Consider the following 27,816-nt stretch of genomic DNA (forward strand, 5'->3'; position numbering starts at 1 on the left):
TTTAGAGTCTTTTTATGATCCTAAGGTCCTGGGAATTTTGGAGGAGGGAAATATGTTAATTAGGACATGTGAGATAATGTACAGTTAGATCACCTGCCCATGCAGGTACATTACTTTTTGTTCCTTGTTTGTTTGTTCAGTCACTTAGTTGTGACTGACTCTTCGCGTCCCATGGACTGTAGCCCCTCAGCTTCTCTGTCCATGAGGTTTCCCAGGCAAGAATACTGGAGTGGGTTGCCATTTCCTTTGTTCCTTATTTTATAGTATTAAGTTAATAATATGTGTAATCCTACCTTTAAAAGTTACGTAAATAACACATGTTCAGTGCAGAAAATTTGGAAAATATTTTTTTATGAATAAAAATCCAACAGATTATCAATTATCTCTATGCTTGCTATCTAAAATAACTATCATTAAGTTTTGGTGTATATATACCCTTGTGTTATTTTTATAGATCATTTTTCCATAAAATTTGTTTTGGCCTGAAGCCCATTCAGAAATGCAGTAGTCATTTTAAGTTTCTTCCTTAATCCACGAACAAGTTTTCATAAAAATATTTTGATCAACATTTGTTAATATTAAATGGATTGAAAAGAAACCTTAGGAAAAAAAATATAGGACCGTTAACAGTTAATATTAAAAGAACTGTTTCTGTAATTATAAAGATAAATTGCTTTGAGTTTTTCTTTTGACCTTAACGTTTTATATTATTAAAACATTTAAGTTCTTGTGCAGAAAAACAGAAAACATTCATAATGAGGAAATTAAAGACAAATTTTCATTGTTAAATAGACACACTGACTGTAATCAAGGTGCTACTTATTGATTTGTTCTTCATGGAGGTAGAAATAGGACCCTAATTCACAAATAGCCCATTTTTACATATTTTTCCCTAAGGTAAATGAGAGTCAGTTAAGAGTGAAAAGTTGCTTTGTCTCTTCTTTTTTTTTTTAACCTCTTCCCTTTCTCCCTCTGACCAATCCATGTTTGCTTCTGTATAGCTAACTGCTGCTGTTTATTTTCTGCTTCTGTGACAGCCAGCCGATGGCGAAGTCTCTTCCCTTCAAATGTCTCACTGGCTTTTCCTTATAGTCCTGTGGCAAGACTCAGCCCTTATAGCAATGGCATTAATACTCCCAGCTTCTCTAAAACCTCAAATAAAGCAATACTAACACCTGAAAGAACAGGTAATATTTCAACTTCTTGATTAGCTGCTTATTTTGTGAATTGGTCACCAAACACAGCTTAAAAAAGAATCCACCTTTCATTGAAAAGCTTCAGGGTAATCTTATCATGATGGGGAGTTTGCTGCATACCTACTTTGGGTACGAAAAAGGCTAGCATTAATTTATACTTTGATGTCATTAATCTGCTCTTCATTGTGTATAGCAGGCAGCTTTCCCTCCTTATCAAATGTATATATTACATATATGTATTTCCAAATGTGCTTTTAACATGAAATGTCAAACAAAATAGAGGTACTTTCATTATGGTTGACGATTATAAGACTTTTATATCTTGTTTTAAAAAGTTTTGGATTGCTTTTTAAGTCAGGGTTATGTAGAAAGAATAGTCAATAGTAGCCTTTTATGTGATGGCCATCTCAACATTTCCTTCATTGTCTGAGCACTGGTGTGATTCCATTCTTATAATTTTCTCTCTTGGGTCCTTTCTTCCTTGATTGTCTTATCTCAAGTCACTACTTACTTTCATGAGTGACTCCTAGTCTCCTATAATGACTCTATCATCACAGATAGAGTGATAAAGCTTTATGAAGGTTTTGTGTGTAATTTTGTGTGGACGTGTGCCTTTTATGTGTGATATTCTTATCCATGTATGGCACTGCTGTTTGCACCTGTTTAAAAAATGTACCAGATTGAAATTTATTTTAAAATATATAATCCATTATTACCAGCGACAAGCATGTCTCATTATTATTTGGAAGTGTACAGCATGTGCATCTTAATGCCTGTGGGTATATACTTAAGCTAATGGGATGCAGGTTTAGCATTATTGATTTTTCTTGTCTTATGGTGGTTAAAAAAACACGAAATGTGAAATCCACTGAAATCTACCTTCTTGATAGTTTTTTTGTATTGTACAGCAGAGAGTGGTTTTTTGAACTATGAAAACTCAGTTGGAAAAAAACAGAAAATGAGTGGTTTTGTGTATATGAATTACAAACCTGTGAAAACATGCATATTGTCTTGTCACAGTGGTGTGCTGGTCATTTTTTGGCGACTTATGAAAACAGGAAAAATACAGAGGAGTCTTTTTTTTTTTTTTTTAATATATCCATCAGCCACTCTATGTCCTTTGATTGGAGAATGCCTTGATTTGCTGACTGTTGATGTATGAACTGTAAAACACATACAGATAATCAGTTCTTTAGAGTAAATAACAAACACGTTTCCTCGTTTTTAGGTTACACATCCAGAGGCTCCCCTCTCAGTCCTCAGTCATCCATAGACAGTGAGCTGAGTACTTCTGAGCTGGAAGATGATTCTATCGCCATGGGATACAAGTTACAGGACCTCACAGATGTTCAGATCATGGCTCGTCTGCAAGAAGAAAGTATGTTCCTCTTTTTAAACTAGAAAATGTCTTAAACTGGAGGTTTCTACTTGAAATCTAAGATTTCAGGCATTTCTCCCCCAGGTAATGGGCAAACAGTTCTATTCTTTCTCTTATACCATCCTACTCTGGAGGTGGAGCAATTAAGTGCTTCTCAGTCTCATGACCATTGTAAAGTATTAAGATATACTCCAGCCAAAATACGTGGATGTAAAAACATTGCCAGTATAGCCACTGTGGAAACAGTTTGCCAGTTTCTTAGAGAATCTGCCATTTCTATAAGGCCCAGCACATCGTATTCTTGGGCATTTACCCTAGAATGATGGAAACCTGTGTTCAAAGACACAAAAACATGTACATGAATGTTCATAGCAGCTTTATTTATAATAATAGCTAAAAACCAGAATGATCTCTGATGTCCTTCAGTAATAAGTGGTCAGTCAAGCTGGGGTACCTCTATACTGTGGAGTATTACTCAGCAAGAAAACAGAAGAAATTCTGATAGACGTACCATCTTGGGTGAATCTCCAGGGAATTATGCTGAGTGAAAAAGATGCCCCAGGTTGCATACTGTATAGTTTGCTTTAGCTAACATTTTGGAATGATATTTTAGAAATGGATGGCATAGTAGTTGCTGTTGGGCTTAGGGACATGGTGTGGGCTCTTAGGAAGGAGGTGGGCGTGGTTATAAGAGGGCAGCATGAGGGATTTGGAGAACTGTAGCATTTTTGACTGTGGTGGTATCTACAGGTGATAAAATTGTATAGAATTTAATACCAACACATGTACATAAATATAAATAATACTGGGAAAATCTAAATCACATGGGTTTGTATAATTGCCAGTATTTTAGTTGTCCTTTTATTCTATGATTTTGCACAATGATACCATCAAGGGAAAGTGGGCAGGAAAAATCTCTATTATTCCCAAGAACCACTTGTGAGTGTGCAGTTATCTTAATAAAAATTCAGCTAAAAATGCCTTCTCAGATGCAAACTTTTTTATATATATAGAGTGGATAAACAACAAGGTCCTGCTATATAGCAAAGGGAACTATCTCAGTATCCTGAGATGAACCATAATGGAAAAGAATATGAAAAAGAATGTATATATGCATGTATAACTGAATCACTTTGCCATGCAGCAGAAATTAACAAAACATTGTAAGTTAACTATATTTCAATAAAAAACATACACTTTTCAAGATAGATAATTATGGAAGAGGAGATAGTTAGAAATGGGACAGTTTAGGGGATAATTGGAAATGGTTATGCAGTAAAGTTACCGCAAGTAATCTAAGAGTGAACGACTTCCATGGTATTAATGGTATCAAAAAGCAAAAGATGTAGATCACAGAACTGGGCTAAGCTTATTTTGGAGTTAGCTTCTCAGGCCAACATAAATAGAAATAGCCACGTATCATTTGAGCAAAACAATTTCCTGCTTTTAGAATTGGGCAAGGCTACTATGAGAAACACTGTATTGCTTGTGCATGATTAAATAAGATAATATTTTGAGAGGAAAAGTGATTATTTTATATTTTATAACAGTAAACTGACAGTGACTCTTTCTAAAAAATAGATAGCTGAGACATGAGATGTCAGCCTCAGAAGTTAAGTAGTCAGGCACAGACCACTTTAAAAAAAGTTGTGAGTTGGCAATGAGATAAATAAGTAGAGACTTGCAGGTTGACTATTTTTCGATGACTGTCATTGAGGATGACCCCAAACTACTGAAGTTTTGAAGTGTCAGCATGCTTTGAAAAAGGTACTATTAGTAACAAAAAGAACAAGAGAAGTGACCTGGTTAAGAAAATATTGTGCCTTAGGTTTTGAACTTTCCTTTGACTTTGAAAGCTGGGGTAGGGAGCAGAAGGAGCTCCTACCTGGGAAGCGAGTTGATTCTTTGAATTGTCTAACTCCCAGTTAACTGCTTCTAATGATGATGAATAGGTTTTCCTAAGCAGCCTTCCTAAGCATCTCTCCAGATTTCATCAGGAATTGCTTAGGGATATTGACAGACACTGATTGATGATGAACTGGAGTCATGAATTTAATCATCCCTGGAATTAGGGTAGGTTTTTTTTTTTTTCTTTCCCTAAAACAGGATAGTCTAGTATTAGCTGTCTGTTTGGTAGGTAAGTGTGTCTATTTTCTTGGGTTTTAATAAACTAAGAGCAAGACAGTGGGTCTCCATTTGAATCATGTGCTTGGTATGAATTTTCTTGCAATATTTGATGAACTAGAACTCAATAATTAAGCCAAACTGAAATGCCTCCTAAGGTAATAGTATTTCCTGTCGTTCTTACAGGTCTCAGGCAAGATTATGCTTCTACTTCAGCATCTGTGTCAAGACACAGTTCCAGTGTGTCACTGAGTTCAGGAAAAAAAGGGACATGTAGTGATCAAGAATATGATCGATTCAGCCTGGAGGACGAGGAGGAATTTGATCATTTGCCACCACCTCAGCCCCGTCTTCCAAGATGTTCCCCTTTCCAAAGAGGAATACCCCATTCACAGACTTTCTCCAGCATTCGAGAGTGTAGGAGGAGCCCCAGTTCCCAGTATTTTCCTTCGAACAATTACCAGCAACAACAGTATTATTCACCTCAAGTCCAGACTCCAGATCAGCAGCCAAATAGGACCAACGGAGGAGGTAGGTTGTATGCCGCTTTGGTATCTGATGTGCTTAGATCTGTCCTATGTGGCCAAGAAATGGGTTTTAAGGTCAGTATAAATAATGGGTAAATGTTTCCGAGGTGAACTTAAGTATAGCCTTAAGACCTTACCAGTTCAGTTGGTGTACACTTAAGTCTCTAACTGATCAGCTTCTGATTACGTGTCCCAGACTTAGAGATTTACAGCTTCAAGGAAACCTCTGTGATGTAACAAGTGGAGTCAGAAATGGGAAGCATCTTTATGTTGTGCCTGGTAGAAGTATAGTGTGGCAGGGTTGCGGGAGTTGAGGGGCTCATGGAAGAGCTTCATGGAGTTGGAGGCACAGAGCTGCATCCTCCCTTGTCTTTCTCGAAACCCCGCATCTCTCCCCACCTGCCTCTGGCACAGAGCAATGGATGGTGAGCCTGGACGACGGTGCTTGGCGAGGATGCTGCTCGTGCATGTGGAGACCTAGGGGATGGGATGTTGGGGTGTGTCTTTCCCCTGACTTCTTGACATCTAGAGTTAAGGTCTGCACAGCAGTGTGGATATGGAGGCTGAGGTTGTGTGTGGTAACAGCAAGTTGATGTGTCCTGATGTCAACACAGAGGGCTGGAATATATGTTATTCTCTTTTGTCTTTTTTTTTTCTACCTCCCTCTTCATCATTTATCTTCCTTCCCCACTCCCAGGAGTTATAGATCATGACTTCCAAGAACTATATGGAGAATAATCATGTGATATTTTATCCTGGTATGTTTTTACAATAATGATCAGTCCGACCCTCACACACAAATCCTGTAGCGTATGGAGAAATAAACCATATTTATAAACTAATATTTTTGTATTATTATATAGCACCATTTCTCACACCTGGGCCCAGAAATGATCAGTTAAGCAAGTTATTTAAAGGTATTGCAAGGGCAGATACAAATTGTACTAGTCATTACCTGCTAGCATGTACTAAATTTTTACTTTCTCTTCCTCTGTACTCAGTTCATGCTAATTGAGAGATCATTTGAACATATTTAAGGTTTAATAGTTAGAACTTACCTCTGTTTAATACTTTCAGATTTCAAATATAAAAGAAAACAGTGGCAGGTAAAGTGACTACCGCTCACAATATCAAAGACAGTAACTACCGGATCATTAAAACTGCGAGTTGTTCCCATGAAGGGTTTTTTTTTTTTTTTGTCACATCCTGCCTGTCCAGCAGATGCTCCCTCTGCATCTTGATTAGTATTGTCAGTGGGATCATTGTTCTCCCTTAGAAATGTGGTGTTAACTTACATTCAACACCATTATGAAAAGGATTAGGTTTACCTAAACCTGTGTTACGATGGTTCCTATTAGGAAAGTGGAAACATCCCAGCCTAGTATCTGTGTAGTTTTATTTCTCTAAAAGGGCTGTTCTCCACATGCAAAGGAAATGGAAGATAACAGCAGTTCTCTAGATTGAACTTCTGGCTAATCAACTTGATGGCTGAGCACGTAAGCTCTGAAAGCTGGTAGATGCTGAGTTGCCAGCCTGGCCTACCACTTACACCCTTCCCTGTCTTGCCATGTCTCTGAGTTTTCATTCATTTGGTTACAAAATGTAGAAAAATAACATCCCTTTCTTAGAAAACTCAGGTATAGTTGGACATCAAGTCATCTGGTATATGTTCTCCTTCATGTAACATGTAATCCTTTAACCTAAGTTTGTTATAAGGAGCCAATGAAATGATGACTGTTTCACCTGGAACAAAAATTGCTGAAAAAGTTAAAAGTGCTAAAAAGTAAAGGTTGTATCCTCATCTCCACTTTTTTTTTAACTTTTATTAATATGGCTCAGATATCTGAACTTTCATTTGTTACCACAGTATTATTTAAACAAAATTGTAGAATAAGAGTTGTAACTTTGAAACTATCAATTATTTTTCTAAGTCATTAAAATAATATAGATGGAAAAAAATAATTGTTATATTACTGATCTAATTTAATAAAAAATAAAACAGAAATGTGTGTTAATACTTAACTATTTCCATAGCTCCTACACTGCCTGGGTTCAAAAGGGATGGCTCTTCAGAGTCCTTGGAATATTTCTGGGGTTCATGGGATTAAAAGGAGTACACTGTAGTCCCTCCTTACCTGGGGCTTCGGTTACCCATGGTCATCTGCAGTCTGAAAATGTTAAATGGAAAATTCCAGGAATACACAGCTGTGAGTTTTCAAGTGTGCGTTGTCCTGAGCACTATGAGGAAACCTTGTGCCTTCCTGCCGTGTCCCGGTTGGGACACAGTCATCCCTCTGTCGGATGTATCCAGGCTCTGTATACTACCTGCCCGTCAGTACCTGTGTAGGAGAAACATCCTATGTATGAGGTTCAGTGTGTGTGTTAGTCACTCAGTTGTGTCTGCCTCTTTGCGACTCCATGACTATAGCCCGCCAGACTCCTCTGTCCATGGGATTCGCTAGGCAAGAATACTGGAGTGGGTTGCCATTCCCTTCTCCAGGGGATCTTCCCAACCCAGGGATTGAATCTGGGTCTCCTGCACTGCAGGCATATACTTTACCATCTGAGCCACCAGGGAAGCTTTATAAAGTTCAGTACTATATATTAATACTATTGATGGATTCAGGCATTCCCAAGGGTCTTGAAATGTAATATCACCTGCTGATAAGAAAGGGAGGGACTATTGTATTTGGAGTAGTTTGCTAGGTATGATAAATGATTAAATCTTATAGAACATTTGCTAACTGTAATTTTTAGGATTTGGCGGGGGAGGAGGGTGATCAGCGACATGGTATTGTTAGCCTGAGAACCTGTATTGACGGGAAGGCTAGATTTAGATGTTTGGTGGGTAACTGGCTGCTGCCTTTATTCCTTAATGGATCCCTAAAGATGGATAATAAAAGAAAAGATTGAGAAACAATGGTCTAGACTATAACCCCATTGAGAGTTGAAAACTCGCCTGTCTAACACACTATATACCATGAGTGAGTGAAAGTTGCTCAGTCATGTCTGACTCTTTGTGACCCCATGCACTATACAGTCCATGGAATTTTTCAGGTCAGAATGGGGAGTGGGTAGCCGTTCCCTTCTCCAGGGATCTTCACAACACGGGGATCGAACCCAGGTCTCCCACATTTGCAGGCAGATTCTTTACCAGCTGAACCATAAGGGAAGCCCACTGTATAGCATAAATATGCATTCATTCATTCATTTCACAAAGTGAGGAATGGTGTCCAAGAGGAAGGACCAGCATGCTCATGGATGCAGGAACGTGTGAAGTATTTGGAAACTCTGTGGTTCACTCTGGTTGGCGAGCAGGCTGTGAGGCAGGGGCAGCAGGAGGTGAGGGTAGAGAGGTCTGCGGGGACCACACCTTGGAAGGGTCTTTGCTCAGCCCAGGAGCTTGGGCTTTCAGAGGAAGGGTAAGGGGAGTGATTGGAGGGTTTTAGGAAGTGGCTGGAAGTCACCAGCTATATGGAAGGTGGGGAGGAACAGACAGGGTGCGCAGAAACCCATTAAGAGGATTTTGTGAAAATGTGGATGACAGATAATGAGGTCTGTGCTAGGTGGTAGAGGGAGATGCGTTAAATATTTACGAGGCAGAATTGACAGGACTTGGAGTTGAGGAGGAAGAAGGGAGGTGAAACTTGGAAGATTACGCCCCTTTTTAGATTAAGTGACTTCAGGGATCTAAGTGATGTAGATGGAGCTGTGTGTGTGTGAAGGGGAGAAAAAGGAATCAGGTTTGTCCTTGAATGGATTTTTGCTTAGTATTCAAATATATTTGTTTTCTGAGCTTGAATGACCTGATATATATACATTAGTTTGGCGGGCAGGGGTATTAATAAAGAGAAAACTGTCTATATTGCAGAGCTACAGTCTTGTGTGTGCATACATGCTAAGTGGCTTCGTGGCTGAATTAAGATTCACCGAGGTCTGTGTGTGGCTTACTCTCTGCTGCCTCTTAATGGTAGAAGGTGTATTCAGCAAGGAAAAAGAAAGGGAAGTGTTTGAAGTCTCCAAAGGTTTGGTGGCATACTCACGACCCTTAAAACTTTCCAGAAGTTAATGTGATCATGTAGATGTGATGAGTGGCTATCTCAAAACATCTCAAGTTAGAATTTTAAGAATTTCTTCCTTTTTGATGTGCTAGCAAAAGGTTCAGTAATTGTTGGTTTGACACCTCTAGGTGTTTTTTTTTTTTAAACTAACGTAACAATATCTAGGTTTTTTTTTTATGTTAATGGCTGTAAATTTATTGTCTAACTTCATTTCGATGTAATTTTGTCTTAAGAACAGACAGCTAATTGACTAGCTAATCCCTCCTTTTTTTTTTTATAGAACAAATGCTTTCCTTAGCCGTCTGTTTTGGTGGAGCCTTTCTGAAGATGTTAAGTGTCTCCCTATACCAGGGGTAATCAGTTAGCTTCTTAGAGTTCATGACACACATGATAATTTCTGTTTGACAGTGAACAAAATCTGATTTCTCTTTGTATTTATTTTCGAAAGCTAGTGTCTTAATCAGCATAAAAGTAGTGATTTTTTTTTTTAACACAATAAAATACTTTTCTAGACAAGCTCCGAAGAAGTATGCCTAACCTAGCTCGGATGCCAAGTACAACCAGTGTTAGTAGCAATGGGAGTTCTCCAGTCACCGTGCGGAATAGTCAGAGTTTTGACTCAAGCTTGCATGGAGCTGCAAATGGAATTTCAAGGATACAGTCTTGTAGTAAGTATGACAGTTTTTTTGGTAATTTTTAATTAGTTGTAACACCATTAAGAAAATATCTTACTATTTCATTTTTCGTTCTCTGAACACTACAGGAAACTTTCCTCCTTGTGACTTTTATTTTGTATTTCACCATAAGTAGTATTTTCACCGGTGCCTGTGTCACCAGTTAATAATCAGCAAATTATATGTTAGCCTTTATACCCAAGGACAGAAGTAGAAGCCCCTGAGTGGTGATTGATCTCTCTGCTCATCATACAAAAATATTCTCTGTGCAGGCCTGCATCTTTCTGGCTGTGCACTTGATATGTTTACTCAGATCAAAGCAGAGCTATTCTGTCCAGCTCTTACTGTGGTCTTGTTTTGCATCAGTCCATAGCTTTCCTGGGGCAGATGAAGTTCTGTTTTCGTGTGACTGAAGAGTAGGATTTACCTGCTTCGTTGCAGTCTGCCCCACAGTCTTTCATCCTCTGTATGTTTTGCCCAGTGATGAGCAGCGTGGTGAGAGTACAATCCAGTGTTTTTGTGTTCTCACTTTGTGTGAGGATGTCTTGGCTCCAGGTTCCCTGCCCTCCGCTCATGCTGCCTATATGGGTAGTCGGGGTTAAGTCCAAGACTGACCCCTGGGAGGCAGATTGAAGGCCACAGGCCCAGTATTGATATGCCCAGACCTGGAAGGCCAAGTGTGTGGCCAAGCGCCGTCAACCAGGTCTTACGTTTCCACCCAGCAGACTCCTTGGTGCCCTGATGGAGTTCCCCGGGTGCCTCCAAAACACGTTGAGAATGGGTCAGGCTTTTGGTTGCCACCTGTGTCATCCAGTGTGCCACACTTTACTGTCATTGTGTTTATCTTCCATACGAGCTTCCTGGCTTCCCCTGGGCGTGGACCATAGTTCATTGGATTTTCTGTCCCCAGCACCTGACTTGCTGCTGGGCACTTTGAGCTCTCAGGAGATGCTTGAATGAATGTATAAATGAAAGCTATAGGGCTGGATCTTAGGGCTGCATCTGTTAATATTTGAATTAAAGGCTTGTATAAAGACACAGAAGATAGCCTAGGAACTAATGGTGGGAGACTGAGGACTGCTCTCTAATTTTATGTCAGGAGGTCAGGACAGATGGCCAAATACATCATTATGAAGTTTAACTGAGATAAAAGTTCTGTGCTTAAGAATAAAAGTTAATAGTGTAGACATAGAAGGGGAAAATACAGTAGTGACAGTAGCAAATAGGGTAATGATTAGGAATGTTTGTGAACTCTAATTCAGTGTGGATCAGTAGCACGGTGTGAGTGCCAGAAAAATGTACGTAACCCAAAATAGAACATACCCTACAAACAATGGAAAGTCTTGATGGAAGTGATGAAAAAATGATGAGCGCACGTCAAAAGAATACAGGAAACAGCTTGATGAAACTACCAGAGACCAAACCTGCGACAGATTGAGCCACAGAATAAATAATTATATTAAAAGATTATAACCCATAGATTAAAATAAATAATCATAGGTTCATACTTAATTGAATAAATAAATGGGGAAAAGGGGAAATTCTTCTTTATAGAAGAATTGCAATTAATAAACATAAAGAAGTGAAGAAAATAGAAAAATCATTGTTGTGTAAATCAAGCATAATAATGAGAGAAAACAAAAAAACTTGAGTGTTAATGTGTAAGAGAAGGTCAGTCATGAACTTGACTCTGTTCTCATTGACTTTCATCCCTAAGCGAATATCCTTCATACATCGTGAGTGTATGTAAACATCATGTGTGCATATAAATATTGTGTGTGTGTATCATGAAGAGCTAGTTCTGGACTGGTGTGCCTTCTGGCGTGAACAAAGTGAACAGAGAAAGTTGGAGAGGCGGCATGATACAGAAGGAAGACATGAGGTTTGCAGTCGACAGCTTGAGTCTGGATCTTTTCTTAGTCATAAATTCATGGGAAACTATGTATCCTTTCTGATCTTTATTTTCTCATTTGTAAAATTAGGATTGTGTCTGTTAATCTTGACTAGTTTCTCTCTATTATTTCTTTTTAAACTCAATGTAGTTATTATCTTGTGTGTAGGAGAGTTAATGGGACTAACAGGACTGCCTTCCTGAAATAACTCTTCTGGAGTTTCATTTCAAATGATACACTTTTTGAAATTTCATTTAATCTGTAGATAAATTTTAGAATTGGTATCTTAACAATATTAGTTTTCTAATTCATTAACATGGAATATTCCCTCATTTACTTAGATCTTATCTGTCAAAGCTTTGTCGCTTCCTGTATAGAGGTTTAATACAGCTATAGTTCAGTTTACTCCTAAGTATTTTATCTTAAAAATGCTTTTATAAGTAGTATTTTTTTCAAGTTTTAGTTCACTGATAATTTAGAAATACAACTGATTTTTTTCTAATTTGATGTTCTGTTCAGCAGCTTTGCTAACTTCATTTATCCTAATAGTTATAAATTTGGAATACACGTGTAATATAATACATCTGAACACCAACGCATATTCAAGAATGTTCATAAAACCCCAGACTTAGAAGTAACCAAGCTTTGCATCATCAGGAGAATGGATTTTAATGTACATTCCGTGGAATACCACACAGCAATGCAAATATATGGATAAATCTCAAAAACATAATGTTGAGTCAAAGAAGCCAGTCAAGGAAGAAAACATACTCTGTAATTCCATTTACATGAAGTTCAAAATAGGAATAACAAATCTGTGGTGATAAAAGTGAAAGTAGCAGTCACTTGGGGGGGGTGTTGACTGGGAGAGGGTATGTGAGAAGCTGCTGAAGCACCGGCAGTGTTTGCTGTCTTGATGTGGATATGGTTACATGAGTGTGTGCATGTCACAATTTCATTTCCCTCCAGGCTTAACGTTTAGGTGCCTTTAGCCTGGCGTGCTACAGTCCATGGGGTTGCAAAGAGTTGGATTAGCACAACTTAGCTGCTAAACGATAACACTTATGTATATTGTGTTTCAGAAGAAGCCTGGCCCAGTATGTAGATACCTTTATATGGACATTTAAAACCCTTTCAGACCGCATCAGCGTCTTTGAACACAACACGTGTGCAGACGGTGGTAAACGTGCACATGTTCTTTGTCCTCCTAGTTCCGTCCCCAGGACAGCTCCAGCACAGGATCCACAGCGTGGGACATTTCCCAGCATCAGTGCGGCAGCCCCTTAAAGCCACGGCCTACGTGAGCCCGACCGTCCAGGGCAGCAGCAACGTGCCCTCGTCCAGCAGCTTACAGTTATACTCCAACACAGGGATCCCCACCCCCACCAAAGCTGCAGCTTCCGGCATCATGGGCCGCAGCGCACTTCCAAGACCTTCACTGGCAATAAATGGGAGTAACCTTCCTCGAAGCAAAATTGCACAGCCTGTCAGAAGGTGAGAGCCTTGGTCCGTTCTTCCTTGTAGCCCTGTTCGTGGTCTGCAGTTAGAAACTGCTCCAGGCACCACCCTGACGTTTCCTCTGTCTAAGCCTGGTCAGTTACTCTGCCCCTTCTGGCCTGACTCGTGACCTCCTGGCTCTGGATTCAATATTTTTCAATCTTTTTTTTTTTTTTTTTAATCGGAATGGGCACAAATGATGTTAGGCATGTACACAACACCCCCTTCTCCCACAGTCATGATTTAAACAGCATCTTAGTGATATTTAGTTGGGGCTTTATTAGCTTATGTTGGAAACTTTGGTATGTTCCAGGTAGAATTTTTTAAATTCCACATTGCTTGCCGGGCACATATTCAATGAGCTCACAGTCATATTATGCCCTTTCTGAAGTGGATCTGCTGGAATGTTTTATGGTTAAAAACAATTCCATAAAAGTGAGTTGACAAATTAGATGATGTGACAATGGAGACAGTAAATACATACAAGTCTTACAAGGAATTAGTATTTAAAGGAGGAGAGGGAGGGGGAACCATGGTGACAGTTTGCAAATGATGTGGGAACAAGAAATTTTTCTTTATTTATGCATTATGTATGTATAGTTTTTATTTTCTGATGCATAATAGGTGCTCAGATCAAAAGCAAATTCAGAAACTATTGCAAAACAAAAGTAAATAATCTTACTATCGAGATAGAAATCACTTTTGTGCGTGTTAGTTCAATGCAGGGTTGTGTTTCATTCATGACTGAATAGAATCACATTGTTTGATGCATATATGTTAACTGTGGACAGTACATTTATCCTTCGATGTCTGTCTTCAAACTAATCTCCTGGAAAGGCTGTCATTGCCAGATAGAGGGTCTGGTTCCCCAAACTTAGGCAAACATTGGTTTCAACACTTTTTAAAAATTCGCTGCCAACATAATAGGCAAATCTCTTGATGATTTGTAAGAGTGAATACAAATAGAATTACATGAAGAAATTTTCAGTGAAGCAACCACTGATATTTTCAGGCCATTTTTCTATCATGTTTATCTTTCTCTGATTTTAAAATGCTCTTAATACACTTAAGGATATTGGTCATTTTCCACTTATGTTGCACATCTGCCTGTGCACATACAACACTCGTGGCAACGTGCTGAGAACTGGGTTTTCCTGCAGATGGGCATGTTGACGGCCGGAACCACAGGCACACATGGGAAAGTGCCAGCACGCTGTCACTGCTGGGGTGGGGACGGGGAGATCAGAGAGAGTGACGCGACTTGTGGGGTTACTTACAAGCCATTTCCTTTTTTAATCCCTTCACAGTTTCCTTCAGCCTCCAAAGCCTCTGTCTTCACTCAGCACGCTGAGGGATGGAAACTGGAGAGATGGTTGCTACTGATGCAGTTTTCTGTGCCCTTGAGGAGTGGGAAAGAACTGGAAATGAGGGTCGTGTTACCCAGCTGGCTGGGTAACAGCGGGTGTCAGGATATTCTTTCCCATCTGCATTTTAACACATTTACTGCATTGTTTGTCAATGGACCAATCACCAGAGACTAATTATTGCACTTAAATATTTGCCTGAGATACTGCAGCGCTCACAGATCCCCAGTTGCAGTATTGGGACACTTAGAGCTAGGGAGTTTTTGTAGAACTGATAACGTACCTGAATCCTTTCTGAGAGAATTGAGGTGTATCCATAATGCTTTCTGTGCCGTCTGAGGTTTTTGTTTTATTTTTTTTTAACCTGTTTGATTTACTTATGTGTTCTAAACATCTTCCCATTACATATTCTGTATTTTAATACATTGCATATTTACAACTAGGTTATATAACGTATGCTTTGAAATTTACTTTTTTATAGTTTACAGGAATTTTATTTTTTGTGCCTATTTCTTTTTACACCTATGTGAACCACTATGGAACAACTTAAATTTTGTGCCATAAAAATATTTTTGTGGTAAGGTACTATTTTTTTAGCTCTAGGGATATATCAGCAAAACTCCATCACACAATTGAGACATAATTTTCTGTTGAATGAGCACAATGTAAGCTGAAGAATTGCAAGGAGACAGCCAGACAGCAGTGTGAAATGGGTCTTGTTGTTTTCATTGTTAATTTATTGTCATTCCTCGCTTTCATATTTATAATGGCATCACGAGCTCATTGCACCTAATACCTGCAATGTTTGCTACTGTACCACAATTGATTTTCAATACTTTTACAGAGGATGAAACTGTAACGTTTTACTAACAATGCTTCTGGAAATGAATGCATTTTAAAGCAAATAAATCTTTTTGATAGACCTTTTACAAAATCCATTTGCACTAATGAATGCTTTCTTATGGGATATGACTTAATATTTGTTACTGTGTACACCACTGTTTTGGAATGTTCAGAAATAAAGACTATTTCAGCAATATCAGGTCACGCATGAATGTGCAGCATAAATGATACCAACCCCACACCTACATTTCACCACAATCGTGAAAGTGTTGCGATGCTCTTGTACAGGTTGGTCAGACCTAAAGTGAGCAGGCAGAGTATCACATTTGTAAACAACTGTTTCTCTCCAATACTTGGGATAGGAGATATTAGATTTTAGTTTTGTAGTGGGGTTTGGGTCCCATGTAGGAAGGTCACTAGAACCCACAGAACCAGAAACCCATTCCTGGATGAATACTGTCAGTGGCGATGCCAATATTTTATAGGGGTTGAACTTGAAGTACTTTCTCAGTGTCCCTAAAACAGCAAGATGTTATTAGTCTACACTTTATTTGCTATATATTGGAAAACTTTTTGCCAGAAGGTGCTATGGGACGGTTAGGTAAAGGTTTTAATACGAAGTTTTAAAATAGAGTTTTTCTGAAGTTATTTGAGATTTTTGTTTTTAAAAAGTGTGCCTTCCTACATAGTTCCATGGAGAAAAACATTGAAGCTGACTTTTGAATCCAGGTGTATCTGATCTCAGAAGTCTGTTTTTACCACTACTGTGCTCTTCCTATGAACATACGTAGTCAAGTCAGTACATTTAATAAAAAATGAGTTTATATTCTGCTGAGAAGATGAAAGAATTCAACTCATTTGCAAATCAAATATTTCATTTATATTCAAAGGAGTCTGTTCAGCCCTTGGAATAAAAACCAAAGATCCCTGCACCTTGGAATTTACATTCCAGTTAGGAGAGAGATACTAAACCACATACAAGTAAGTAAATTGGAACACATTAGGTCTTCAGTGCTATGGCAAAAAAAGAAAAGGAGATGAATGTAAGGGGAGTTGAGAGAATGGAGATGGGGAGAGATCACACTATTAAGTGGGGTCATCTGGGTAGATCTCACTAAGAAGTTGACACCTGAACAAAGACTGAGAGATGGAGGGTCAGCCCTAAAGCTATTTCACAGCCTCCTTCACCTGGAATTCTACTGAACACAAAACGATGTTAGTGGTTATTTTCGCAATTCTCCCTAGGGTGGTATAGAATGTTTATTCTAGATACATAGAAGAGAATTTGATGTATTACATCAATAGAGGCCCTAGGGTACAGCTTCTTAAAACATGGTCCCCACACCAGCAGCATTAGAATCAGCATCTCTTGGAAACTTACTTGAAATGCAGATCTTTAAGCTCACCGCAGACCTATTGACTCGGCACTCTAGGTGGTTTGAAGAGCCACCTTTGAGAAGAGCTGCTGGAAAGAAGGAAGCCACCTAGGTGAAGGCTTAGGACAGTGTACATCTGTCTGGGATGTCTGAGGAAGAGCAGAGAGGCCAGTGTGGCCTCAGGCAGAAGGAACACAAGGGAAGCAATAGGGATGAGGTCAGAAAGGAGACAGGGAAAGGCCTGTGGAGGGCATGTGGGCCACAACTAGGCTTTGACTCGACTCTGGAATGGGAGCTGTTCATGGTTTTGAGCAGCAGTGTTCATGATTTGACTCTTTTAAAGTATCACTCATATTTGGTAGGAACAGACTAAGAAATGGAGATGCATAAAGATGAACTGTTCGATCTAGACAAGAGAGATGATGAGGAGCTAGGCCAGCAGGATAGCAGTAAAGGAGATAAAATGGTCAGATTCAGGCTACCTTTTAAAACTAGCTCTCAGGATTTCTTTGTGGATTGGATGTACTGTTAGAAACCGAAGGAAAAACTCCAGGTGTTTGGGCTGGCCACTAGAAGGATGGAGTTCCTCCAACAGAGATGAGGAAGTTGTGGGTGGGGAAGGTTTGGAAACCGTGGCCCTCTGGCTGAGCTCATGGATACCCTTTATCTCCTGTGCAGTCCTCACACTGGGTGATAAACCAGAAGTCACACAGGGAAAGGGGTCCTGAGAAGCTCAGTTCTCCAACACAGAAGGGAACTGTGGTGCTGAGTGAACTCAGCCAATCTAGCCCAGCTGACATCTGTACTAGCTAGCTATTGCTACATAACAGGCTTCCATCAGGGCTCTGTGGTAAAGAATCCGCCTGCCAATGCAAGAGACACAGGTTCAATCCCTGGGTTGGGAAGATCCCCTGGAGAAGGAAATGGCAACACACCCCAGTGTTCTTGCCTGGAGAACTCCATGGACAGAGGAGCCTGGTGGGCTACAGTCAGTGGGGCTGCAAAGAGTATGACATGACTGAGCAGCTAAGCACAAAATAGCTTTATACATATGTTTTGCTAACTAGAGTAGTTTTGCTATCGTTTCCTTCAAGAGTGTCATGGATATTCTTGTTCCTTTGCATTTCCATATGTATTTTTAAATAAACTATCCAGAAAAACACCCTGTTGGAATTTTGATGGGATTGCATTGAAATTATAATTCAATATGTAGGAAATTGACTGTTTACATATTGAATTTTAAAATCCTCAAATATGTTCTACCTCTTCTTTTATGGACTGAGGTATTCTTTAATTGCTCTCAATAAAAATGTGCAGGTTCTCCCCAGAGGACTGAAATGCCTTTTGCAAGATTAATTTCTAGGTATGTGATACTTTTTTATGCAATGTTATACTTACGATATTTTAAAAATTTCATTTGTGATGGTTGGTTTCAAATGTTTTATTCAACCACCTTAAATGTATGTAAGTTATGTTAATTTATATTTAGACTCTTCATATACACAGTCAAATGTATGAATGCTAGATTTCTTTCTTTCCTATCCTATATCTTGCCTATGATCTTCAATGAAGTATTACATATAAATGATAACAGACACCCATCTTTCTGCTAATTGAAAAGCTTTCTGGTTTTACCATTAGGTTTCAAATTTGCTAAGAGCTGTTTATCATAAAAGAATGTGAATTTTAACAAACTTCATGCATCTATTAAAATGTGATTCTCATTTTTTTTTAATTTATTTTTAATTGGAGGATAATTAGTTTACAATTTTATAATGGTTTCTGCTATATAACACCATGAATCTGCCACAGGGATACACACATCCTCTTCCTTTCAAACCTCCCTCCCAATTCCCTCCCCAGCCCACCCCTCTAGGTTGTCACAGAGCATTGGCTTTGTGATTATCTCATTTAATCTATTAATATGATGACTTGATGATGGATTTTTCTAATGTTGAATCAACCTTGATTATTGAGTTAAATCCAACTTGGTCATAATGCATTATTCTTTTTTAAAATAGATTAATTTGACTTACTAATATTTAGAAGTTTTGTCCAATTTTTGGAATAAAATTGTTCTATACTTTTTCTTTCTCAAATTGTCCCTATTAAGTTTTGGAATGAAGATGGTGTTAGTCTCATAAAATGAATTGGGGAGTTCTTTGTGTTTTTGTAGCTGGGAGGATTTACTTAATATTGAAGTTATTTCTCCTTTACATATGTGATAAATCTTAGTGGTAAAGTCACTGGGGCCTGGAGTCCAGTCAAGTCATGTTTTTAAAATCTGATGTGTTTTTTCTACTTCTAAAAGCATGATTAAACCTCTTAATTTATCGGTGGATTATCTGTATACTCTTTATAGTTCTGTCAGATTTTGCTGTCTGTCTTCTTATGCCACATGATTTGGTGTGTACATATTTAGTATCTTTCATCTTCCTGGCAAAGTGAACCTGTTATCTTTGAACTAGTCTTCTTTATCTTTTTTTTTTAATGTCTTAAAATCTATTTTTCAGATCTTAAATAGCTACATATTTCTTTTAGTGTTTGTATGATACATATTTTTAAAGCTTTGCTTTCAAACTTTTATTATTAGGTTAAACAGCATACAGTTCAGTATTTTTTGAAACTTATAATGAAAGTCTTCGTCCTTGAACTTGATCATTTAGGCCATTGTATATAAAATATTACTGACATATTTAGATAGAAATCTATTACCTTCTTATGAGTTTTGTTTGTTAAATCTATCCCTTCTCTCCCATTTTTGTCTTCCTTTAGATTGTTTTTTCTTTCTACCTTTGTCTCCTATTTGTTTGAAAATTATACCCTAATCCTCTTTTGCTCTTCTTTTAGTGGTTAATCCCCAAAATGACAATTTGTGCTCTTAACCTATCAAATAATAATTTACCTTTATCATCCTCCTAGGTAACAAAAGGACCCCCAAATCACCTTACATCTAATCCTTAAATTGTATGTGAAATTCATGATTCAGCCAAAGACTAGGGAGAAGAGACAATATTTAGATTTTGGGGACTCCCTAACATTCAGAGAAATCAGACTTAGCCATGTAAACAATGCAACACTTTATGATAAAAGATATTTAGAGAAAAGAATGGTGACCGGACCAAAGGAATGATAGCTTTTGTAAGGTCAGCAATTTGATCTTAAAGCAGGTTCTGAGTTCACTCAGCCAACAAATCCCTGAGGCTGTCAGGTTTTGTTCTAAGAGGCTCCCAGGGTATCCCAGCCAACAAGTCAGTTGTGGTCTCTAGCTTCATGGAAGTGACACTCTTGATTCTAGTAGGACAAATTCAAATCTAACAAATACCATGTCTTTCCTATAAAGGAACAAGCAAGGAGCTAAGATACAGAATAACAGGGGATGGGAGGAGTGGAGGCAAGGATGCTCCAGAAAGGCCTTTCTGAGAAGAGGAGATTTAAGCTGAGGATGCATATGAATTCATCAAATGAAGACAAACGGGAAGGTTATTTCTGGTAAAGATGAAAAATTGGGAGTGTATACAGAGCCAAAGAAACGTTGGTGGGGCTAGACCTTAGTGGCCCAAGTGGCTCTGTGCTTTGTGGGCCCAGTTCACGATGAACAGTGTGAAAACATACCAAGAAAGACAGGATGGCAGCAGTCCAGCATTAAACCAACCATGGGGCCCTTCTGAGCAGCAGGCTACGTGCCGCTGCACAGATCCCAGACCCACAAAGCCAGCTCTGGCTGGAGAGAGAGGCAGGAGCATGAGCTGGTGGAACCTCAAGTAAGGAAGGACTTTGAATTTTACTCCAAGTTCAATGGGAAGCAATTTATTAATAGTAACACTAACACTCATACTGTTCTTCCTATGTGCCAGGCACTGCACGAAGCTCTTTGGAAGTTTCTCCTAATTTAATCTTCACACAGTTTGATTGTTCTAAAATTACACCTGTGCGATTTTAATTTGTGGAAGTGACTGAGTGATGACATCAGGAGGTTGATCCACTTTTATGACTCACATTTCCAGAGAGGAAGGGGCAGGTCACGCAGAGCCAGGCTGTGGTCAGGAGGTGGAAGCCTAGGCTGGAGTCTCTAGCTTTCTCTGCAAGAAAGAGTAGCAAAGCAGAGTAAATAGTCTAGAACAGGCTGAGCTGAATAGTTCAGGGGCAGGGGTGGGGCGGTTGCTATAAGGTGTTTCTAGTCGCCTAGTACTTGGCCCTGGGATGATGAGGTTGGGGGAGTAATGGTTTGGTGTGTGAGAAGGGGATAAGAAGGGGTTGGGGACCTGGCCTTGGAGCAGCCAGTCTGCGCTCTCAGGAGAGAGGTCAACACTTGGCTGATAGTGTGACCCTGTGATGAACGGATGCCAAATAGGCATAACAAACCTAAGAAAGCACCGTTAAAACATCCACTGACGTAAATACTATTGAGTGTGTGCGTGTTCAGTCACTCAGTTGTGTATAACTCTTTCAACCTCATAGACAGTAGCCCTCCAGGCTCTTCTGTCCATGGGATTTCTCAGGCAAGAATATTGGAGTGGGTTGCCATTTCCTCCTCCAGGGGATCTTCCTGACCCAGGGATTCAACCCGAGTCTCTCACATCTCCTGCATTGCAGATGGATTCTTTACTGCTGAGCCACCGGGGAAGCCTCTAGTTAGGCGAAGCCTCCGGGGAAACCTCTATTAGCATCCCCACTTTATTTTGTTTTTCTACATCCCTAGGATTTATTTTATACCTGAAAATGGATACTTTTTGACCCTCTTCACCCATTTTTACCTACTCTCCACCCCCTGCCTCTGGGAATCAGCAGTTTGTCATCTGTATTCAGGTGTTTGTTTTTGTTGTTCCTGTTTAGAGTCCCCATATACATGAGCTCATATGCTGTATATCTTTCTATTATCTATTGGAGAAGTTAAACAATTGTCACAGAGCTATTGGGTGTCAGAGCTCAGATGTGAAATCTGGCTTTTAACCAAAAAGTAACTTGAACAAATGTGAAGTTAAAAACTCATTTTATATGGAGAAAGGACTACAGCGAGCCAAGTGTGGAAGTGAGCACAAAGTGGGGTGGTCATTCCTTGTGGAGGGGGCAGTACGTGAGCAGGGAAATGGCATGTGCCAAGAACAGATGCTAAAATGCTTGGTCAATCTGGTGAGCTGTTCCATTCAGCAGCCTGCTGGGTGCAGGGGAGTGCTGGAAAAGACTCAGCTGAAGGCGTGGGCAGGGGCTAATTTAGGGGGACTTGGAACCCATGCAGAGTACAAAAGGGAGCCAACTCTTGCCGAGAGAAGACTGGAAGGCAAGAGTGCCGTCTAAGACGGCGTCAGCCTGGACTCTGTGCAGCCTGGGCCACAGACTAGCTGTTTTGAAGCAGAAGGAATTTGATGGAGGAAATGAATGCCTATAAGATCACTGGAAAGACAGGTGGGCCTCTGAGAACAGCTCCTCACCCCACATTGCAGACCAGGAGACAGGCTAATGGTACCAGAGATGGGGCAGATGGAGTTGGAAGTTGCCCTGGAATCCTTGGCTCCGCTAATGCACTGCCCATGCTCTGGTCCAGGGACCAGGACACGCTGCATTCAGGCTTCATCACCGTGCCCTCCAGACCTACAGCAACAAAAAGCAGACAGACCATGCACCCACCTGTCCCACCCATGAAAGCACTGATCAGATAAGGGACTCCTGCTGATGTTGCCACAGAATAAAGCCAGTGCCTCCATGTTTGCCCACAGAACGTCAGATGTTTGGTAAAGAGTCCATTTGCCAACCCAGGAGACACAAGAGATGAGTGTTAGATCCCTGGGTTGGGAAGATCCCCCCTAGAGTAGGAAATTGGCAACCCACTCCAGTATTTCATGCTTGGAAAATTCCACAGATAGAGGAGCCTAGAGGTCTATAGTCCATGGGGTCACAAAGAGTCAGACATGACTTAGTGACTGAACAGCAATAGAGTCAGACACGACAGAGCATGCACACACCCAGGGTAATTACACGCTTGCAAGAGCATCTGACCAGTGGACCCTTGGCTGCATCTGGAATCCTCGCAGCAAGAAAGTCTGAGGGATGACAGTTTCAGCTGTCCTCTGCAGTGGAGGGAGCCACCCGCGTCAGACCACCGCATCCACATCCACCACAGAGATGACTGTACTTGCCTGGCTGACAGTGGATAGGGAAGAGAAAGACATGGGAGACGTGGAGAAGGTAAGACAGGCAGGGCTTGGTCCCTTACTAGAAAAGACTTTAACCAGAGCTAAGCCAATTTAATACATGGGCTTGGCAGGGCCATTTCGGTGAATGTCATGTCCAATGATGAGAGGTGAGTGGGGGCTGTGGTCCGCTCTCCACAGCCTCCCTGATGAGAAGCTATCACAAGTGTGTTGCTGTGATGTGGGCATGCCGCAGGTTACCGCTTTCTCACTCTGATGTCATTTTCCTCATCTCTCACTGCTTGACAGTTAAGTCAGTGGCACAGAAGGGCTCCATTCCTGCACTAATAGCTGGGCTACTAAGGACAGACCTATTCATTTGACTTTCCCCAGAGGCAATCAACTCTGAATATTCTGGAAGGACTGATGCTGAAGCTCCAATACGTTGGCCACCTTATGTGAAGAGCCGACTCACTGGAAAAGACCCTGATGCTGGGAAAGTTTGAAGGCAGGAGGAGAAGGGAATGACAGAGGATGACTTGGTTAGATGGTATCACCGGCTCAGTGAATATCAGTTTGAGCAAACTCCTGGAAATGGTGAAGGACAGGGAAGCCTGGTGTGCTCCAGTCCATGAGGTCGCAAAGAGTCAGACACGACGGAGAGAATGAAAAACAACAACAGAGTCGGATTCTGAGACAACAGTCAGCAGTTTAACTGGGAGGTGTGGGACGTGCTGCAGGTGAGTGGGAATCGGGAGAACCAGGAAAGGGGGCACTCAAGGGGGCCACCTGCCAAAACTGAAGCCCATAACTATACTCTGGGAAAGAGTGAACACACCCCAGAGGGTCTCCCACACAGAGCTGAGATGTTTGTTCAGCGGCTCCCGGCAGTCAAACGGTGTTAAGTCCCCAGATCTCCCCATGTGCAATATTGGGTGACAAAGCTTTGCCTTCCCCAGCTTCAGAGGAACTGGAGCCTATTATACAGAATGAAGTAAGTCAGAAAAAAAAACACCAATACAGTATATTAATGCATATATATGGAATTTAGAAAGATGGTAACGATGACCATATATGTGAGACAGCAAAAGAGACACAGATGTAAAGAACAGACTTTTGGACTCTGTGGGAGAAGGCGAGGGTGGGATGATTTGAGAGAATAGCATTGAAACATGTATATTATCATATATGAAACAGATCGCCAGTCCAGGTTCGATGCATGAGACAGGGTGTTCGGGGCTGGTGCACTGGGATGACCCAGAGGGATGGGATGGGGAGGGAGGTGGGGTGGGGGTTCAGGATGGGGGACACATGTACACCCATGGCTGATTCATGTCAATGTATGGCAAAACCACTACAATATTGTAAAGTAATTATCCTCCAGTTAAATAATTTACACACACACAAAAAAGACAACTGGCTGCCGGTCAGTGCACACTACTGGATCAGGGTCTGAAAACTACTGATCCTGGCCCACAGCCCATCTTCCCACAATCTTCATACAAGCTAATAGTGATTTTTACATTTTTATAGAATTGTGTAGAGCATAGGTGACAGAGACTATGCATGGCCTGCAATGCCTAAAGTGTTCACTTTGTGACCCTTTACAGAAAAGTTTTCCTAACCCTTGATGTGGATTATCTTGCAGTAACAAAGAATCGCCACATGTCAGGCTAAAAACAGCCATTTCTCTTGCGTGCTCTAGGGCAGGTGTCCCCAGCCTCCAGGATCTAATGCCTGATGACCTGAAGTGGAGCTGATATAATAATAATAATAATGATAGAAATAAAGTGCACAATAAATATAATGTGCTTGAATCATCCCCAAACCATCCCCCTTGCCGAGTTCTGTGGAGAAATTGTCTTCCACGAAACTGGTCCCTGGTGCCACAAAGGTTGGGGACCACTGCCTAGGGTCCAGTGGAATCGGAGGAGGCTTTGCTACACGATGGTCATGCTGGCCCTTCCAATAACAGGACTTTTCTCAACAGGGAGCGGCAGGGCTCATCAGAGCAGGGAGAGAGAATTGGGAGTCAGAGACCAAGCCCCGAGTACTACAGACCGACTGCATGCAGACTCCGCTGCATGTAACCAGAGCTGCCCACACGGCCTCTCTAGCTGCACAGGAAGTGGGAAACCTGACCTTCTGTGTCCAGGAAGCAGAAGAGATTTGGGAATATTGGTGAGGACTGCTCAAGGCTACCCGAGTTCTTTCACATCTTCCCTCCATTTCCCCAATATAATTAAACAGGCTTTTAATCTCAGCAATATTGACTTTATATACTATATTTTCCAGGAGATGATGACTATTTCATTTCTTTATTTTAAACTTGTTATTTTGTATTAGAGTATAGCTAATTAACAATGTTGTGATACTGATAGGTTCAAGTCGGCAGCAAAGGGACTCGGCCATACATATTCCTGTATCCATTCTCCCCCAAACTCCCCTCCCAGCCAGGTTGTCACATTAACATAGGGCAGAGTTTCCTGTGCTATGCAATAACCATTTTATTAAAAAGAAAACTGTTTTATATTCCACACAGCTCTGATAGTCAAAAATATCACTGATCTATCAATGACAATTTTTCTTTATTTTCCCTGAGGACATTCCTCTGGAACCTCCTCACTTCTGTTGTGACCCGAGCCTGCTGCACAGCTGAGTTTCCTTTGCTTCTCTCCTGGACTGGATCTCCTGTTTCCTAACACCAGATCACTCTCAGTTTATTCCTACGTTTTCATGGAGCACACTTATTAGAATTGGGTTGGCCCAAAGGTTCGTTCAGATTTTTCAGAGATGTTACAGAAAGACCTGAATGAACTTTTGGGTCAACCCAAGATTGAGGGTAAGAGAAGGGGGCAACAGAGAATGAGATGGTTGGATGGTATCACTGACTCAATGGACATGAGTTTGAGCAAACTTCAGGGAATAGTGAAGCCTGGCGTGCTGCAGTCCATGGGGTTGCAGAGTTGGACACAGCTTAACAACTGAAAAACAATAGCTTCCTTGAAAAAGGATATACAGAAGATATATTGCTTTGAAGACACATTAGGTTTAAGTATGCTTTTGTTAAGGTGCTACTACTTGACTGGTCACATAGAATTCCAACTTGAAAATCATTTACATTTAGAATTTTGATGTCATCATTTTATTGCCTTCTAGATCCCAGTGTCGTTACTCAGAAATCCTATGCTGTTCTTCTTCTCAGTCCTTTATATTCCCCCTTTTATTTTCTGACCCTTTGGTGTTCCAATTTCACTGTACTTGGTGCCCAAAGGGGCCTGGAAATCTGAAAACTGTTGACGAAATATTACTCAGTTGATTTAAGAAAGAAATGGAAAATTTTACTGGAGCCAAATTGAGGATTATAACACAGGAACACCATCTCGGAAAGTTCCAAGAACTCGAGCTTTTTATGTGTGTGTGTTTGTGTGTGTGTGTGTCTGTGTGTTTTCGAAGCAGGACTGTACTTTAAATGAAGTATTACTGACAGTTACACAATCCAGATTTGCAAGTACAAAGTGGTGGGCCATTGTGACTCTTTGCAAGATCAGGAAGGAATGTTCTGTTTTAAGGAGCTGTCTTATTGGTGCTAGGAGAACGCTGTGCTTTGGCTGTGCTTTATGGCAGAGCAGGTATTTCTGCCGACGAGGGAGGTTTGGCTGATGCATAACTGCAAGATACACAGTGCACAGTAGAAAGGAGGGAAGAGGCCAAAGGGCAGAGAAAATTTTTTATGTTTGTATTTTTTTTGGGTCTTGCCATAAAATGTGAATTTTATTTTACAAAACTCATGCCTATTTTCTATTTTTGTGTTGTAATTCCCCCCTTGTCCGTACTTTTTCTGTCCTTTCCTAGAACTGCTGTTAATACTACTACTTTTCCTATCTTTCCTCTTCCACTATCCATCCTTTTGCATTTCTCTCCTGAGATCTCCACTAATATGTTTCAAACAGTTTTGATTTTTTTTTTTTATTTAGGCTATTTTGAATTCCTATGACCTCCTTTTAGTGTTCTGTTATTCCTTTTTCATAGTATTCTGTTTATTTTTTCACGGAAGCAGTATGTTTTCTTCCCTTTCTGAGAAAGTTAATAGAGTTGTTTGACATTTTCTTTTATTTTCTTAGTTCCTTCAAAGCTTCTTTTTGTTTCTTTTGGTCTTTCTCTGGCATGTGGAGACTGACAATATTTAGCAGTGAGGCCCTTAAGCTGATGGAAAAGACAGGTGTGTGTCTATGGGGCTTGTTGATCAATGGATTCTTTGAATGCTGAATGTTTGATCAGTGGCTTTTTGTGATCTTGTGATAACTCCCAAGTGTCAGAACTCTAAGGTGGTTTCGTATCTCCAAAGAGGGACCCTCTGACCTCTTGCTTTGGGGAAATAAGCTTGATGGTAGGTCCTCCATTGTGTGAGGAGGATGCTGAATCTTCTTGAATCCCCTGACTTCAGGATAGCTTCTCACCATCCCTCTCCTCTGTGTCTCGTGGCCCTGGAGGTGAATCATTATTCATTTTATCCAAAAGTAAACACCCCATCTCTTAAAAGTGTAGGCTATGGTTAGTCTTTTGATTGCATATAGTGACGGTAAGGACCTAAGGAATTAACTGCTTTGTCTGTCGTCTTTTAAATAATCTTCCTGTTTTCAGATTCTGTTCCCTCCCCACCCTCCCCTCTGTGGTCTGGGGTTCTGCAAGCTCAGTCTTCTTGATTCTTGCAGGTGGCTGCAGGGCAGACATGCTTTAAATATTTTTGGCA

At 40.4% G+C, this 27,816-nt stretch overlaps 1 protein-coding gene and 1 long non-coding RNA gene across 7 annotated transcripts in view; one reads left to right on the forward strand and one right to left on the reverse strand.

Annotated features, from left to right (window-relative positions):
- The window catches only part of SLAIN1 (SLAIN motif family member 1), a 52,215-nt gene extending 36,465 nt beyond the window's left edge, over window positions 1-15,750 (forward strand). For 3 of the 6 annotated variants that reach the window (XM_081550045.1, XM_081550046.1, XM_081550050.1), the window contains 5 exons: window positions 2,425-2,574; window positions 4,885-5,229; window positions 9,799-9,954; window positions 13,064-13,346; window positions 14,657-15,750. In XM_081550045.1, coding sequence (XP_081406171.1) covers window positions 2,425-2,574; window positions 4,885-5,229; window positions 9,799-9,954; window positions 13,064-13,346; window positions 14,657-14,732 — 1,010 coding nt within the window. In that variant the 3' untranslated portion in view covers window positions 14,733-15,750. Of the gene's footprint in view, window positions 1-1,037; window positions 1,188-2,424; window positions 2,575-4,884; window positions 5,230-9,798; window positions 9,955-13,063; window positions 13,347-14,656 lie in introns of all 6 variants that reach the window. The other 3 variants (XM_081550044.1, XM_081550049.1, XM_081550048.1) reach the window with 2 other exon arrangements.
- LOC145529491 (uncharacterized) lies at window positions 2,273-16,686 on the reverse strand. The gene is made up of 5 exons (XR_014071282.1): window positions 14,627-16,686; window positions 11,284-11,384; window positions 7,361-7,564; window positions 5,182-5,273; window positions 2,273-2,561 (listed from the first exon to the last, which is right to left on the reverse strand). It is a non-coding gene; the product is annotated as an uncharacterized LOC145529491 (long non-coding RNA).
- Window positions 16,687-27,816: the final 11,130 nt, after the last annotated feature.

The sequence above is a fragment of the Giraffa tippelskirchi genome, chromosome 12, assembly GCF_054371585.1.
Source record: "Giraffa tippelskirchi isolate mGirTip1 chromosome 12, T2T-mGirTip1v1.2.pri, whole genome shotgun sequence".
Taxonomy (NCBI): Eukaryota; Metazoa; Chordata; class Mammalia; order Artiodactyla; family Giraffidae; genus Giraffa; species Giraffa tippelskirchi.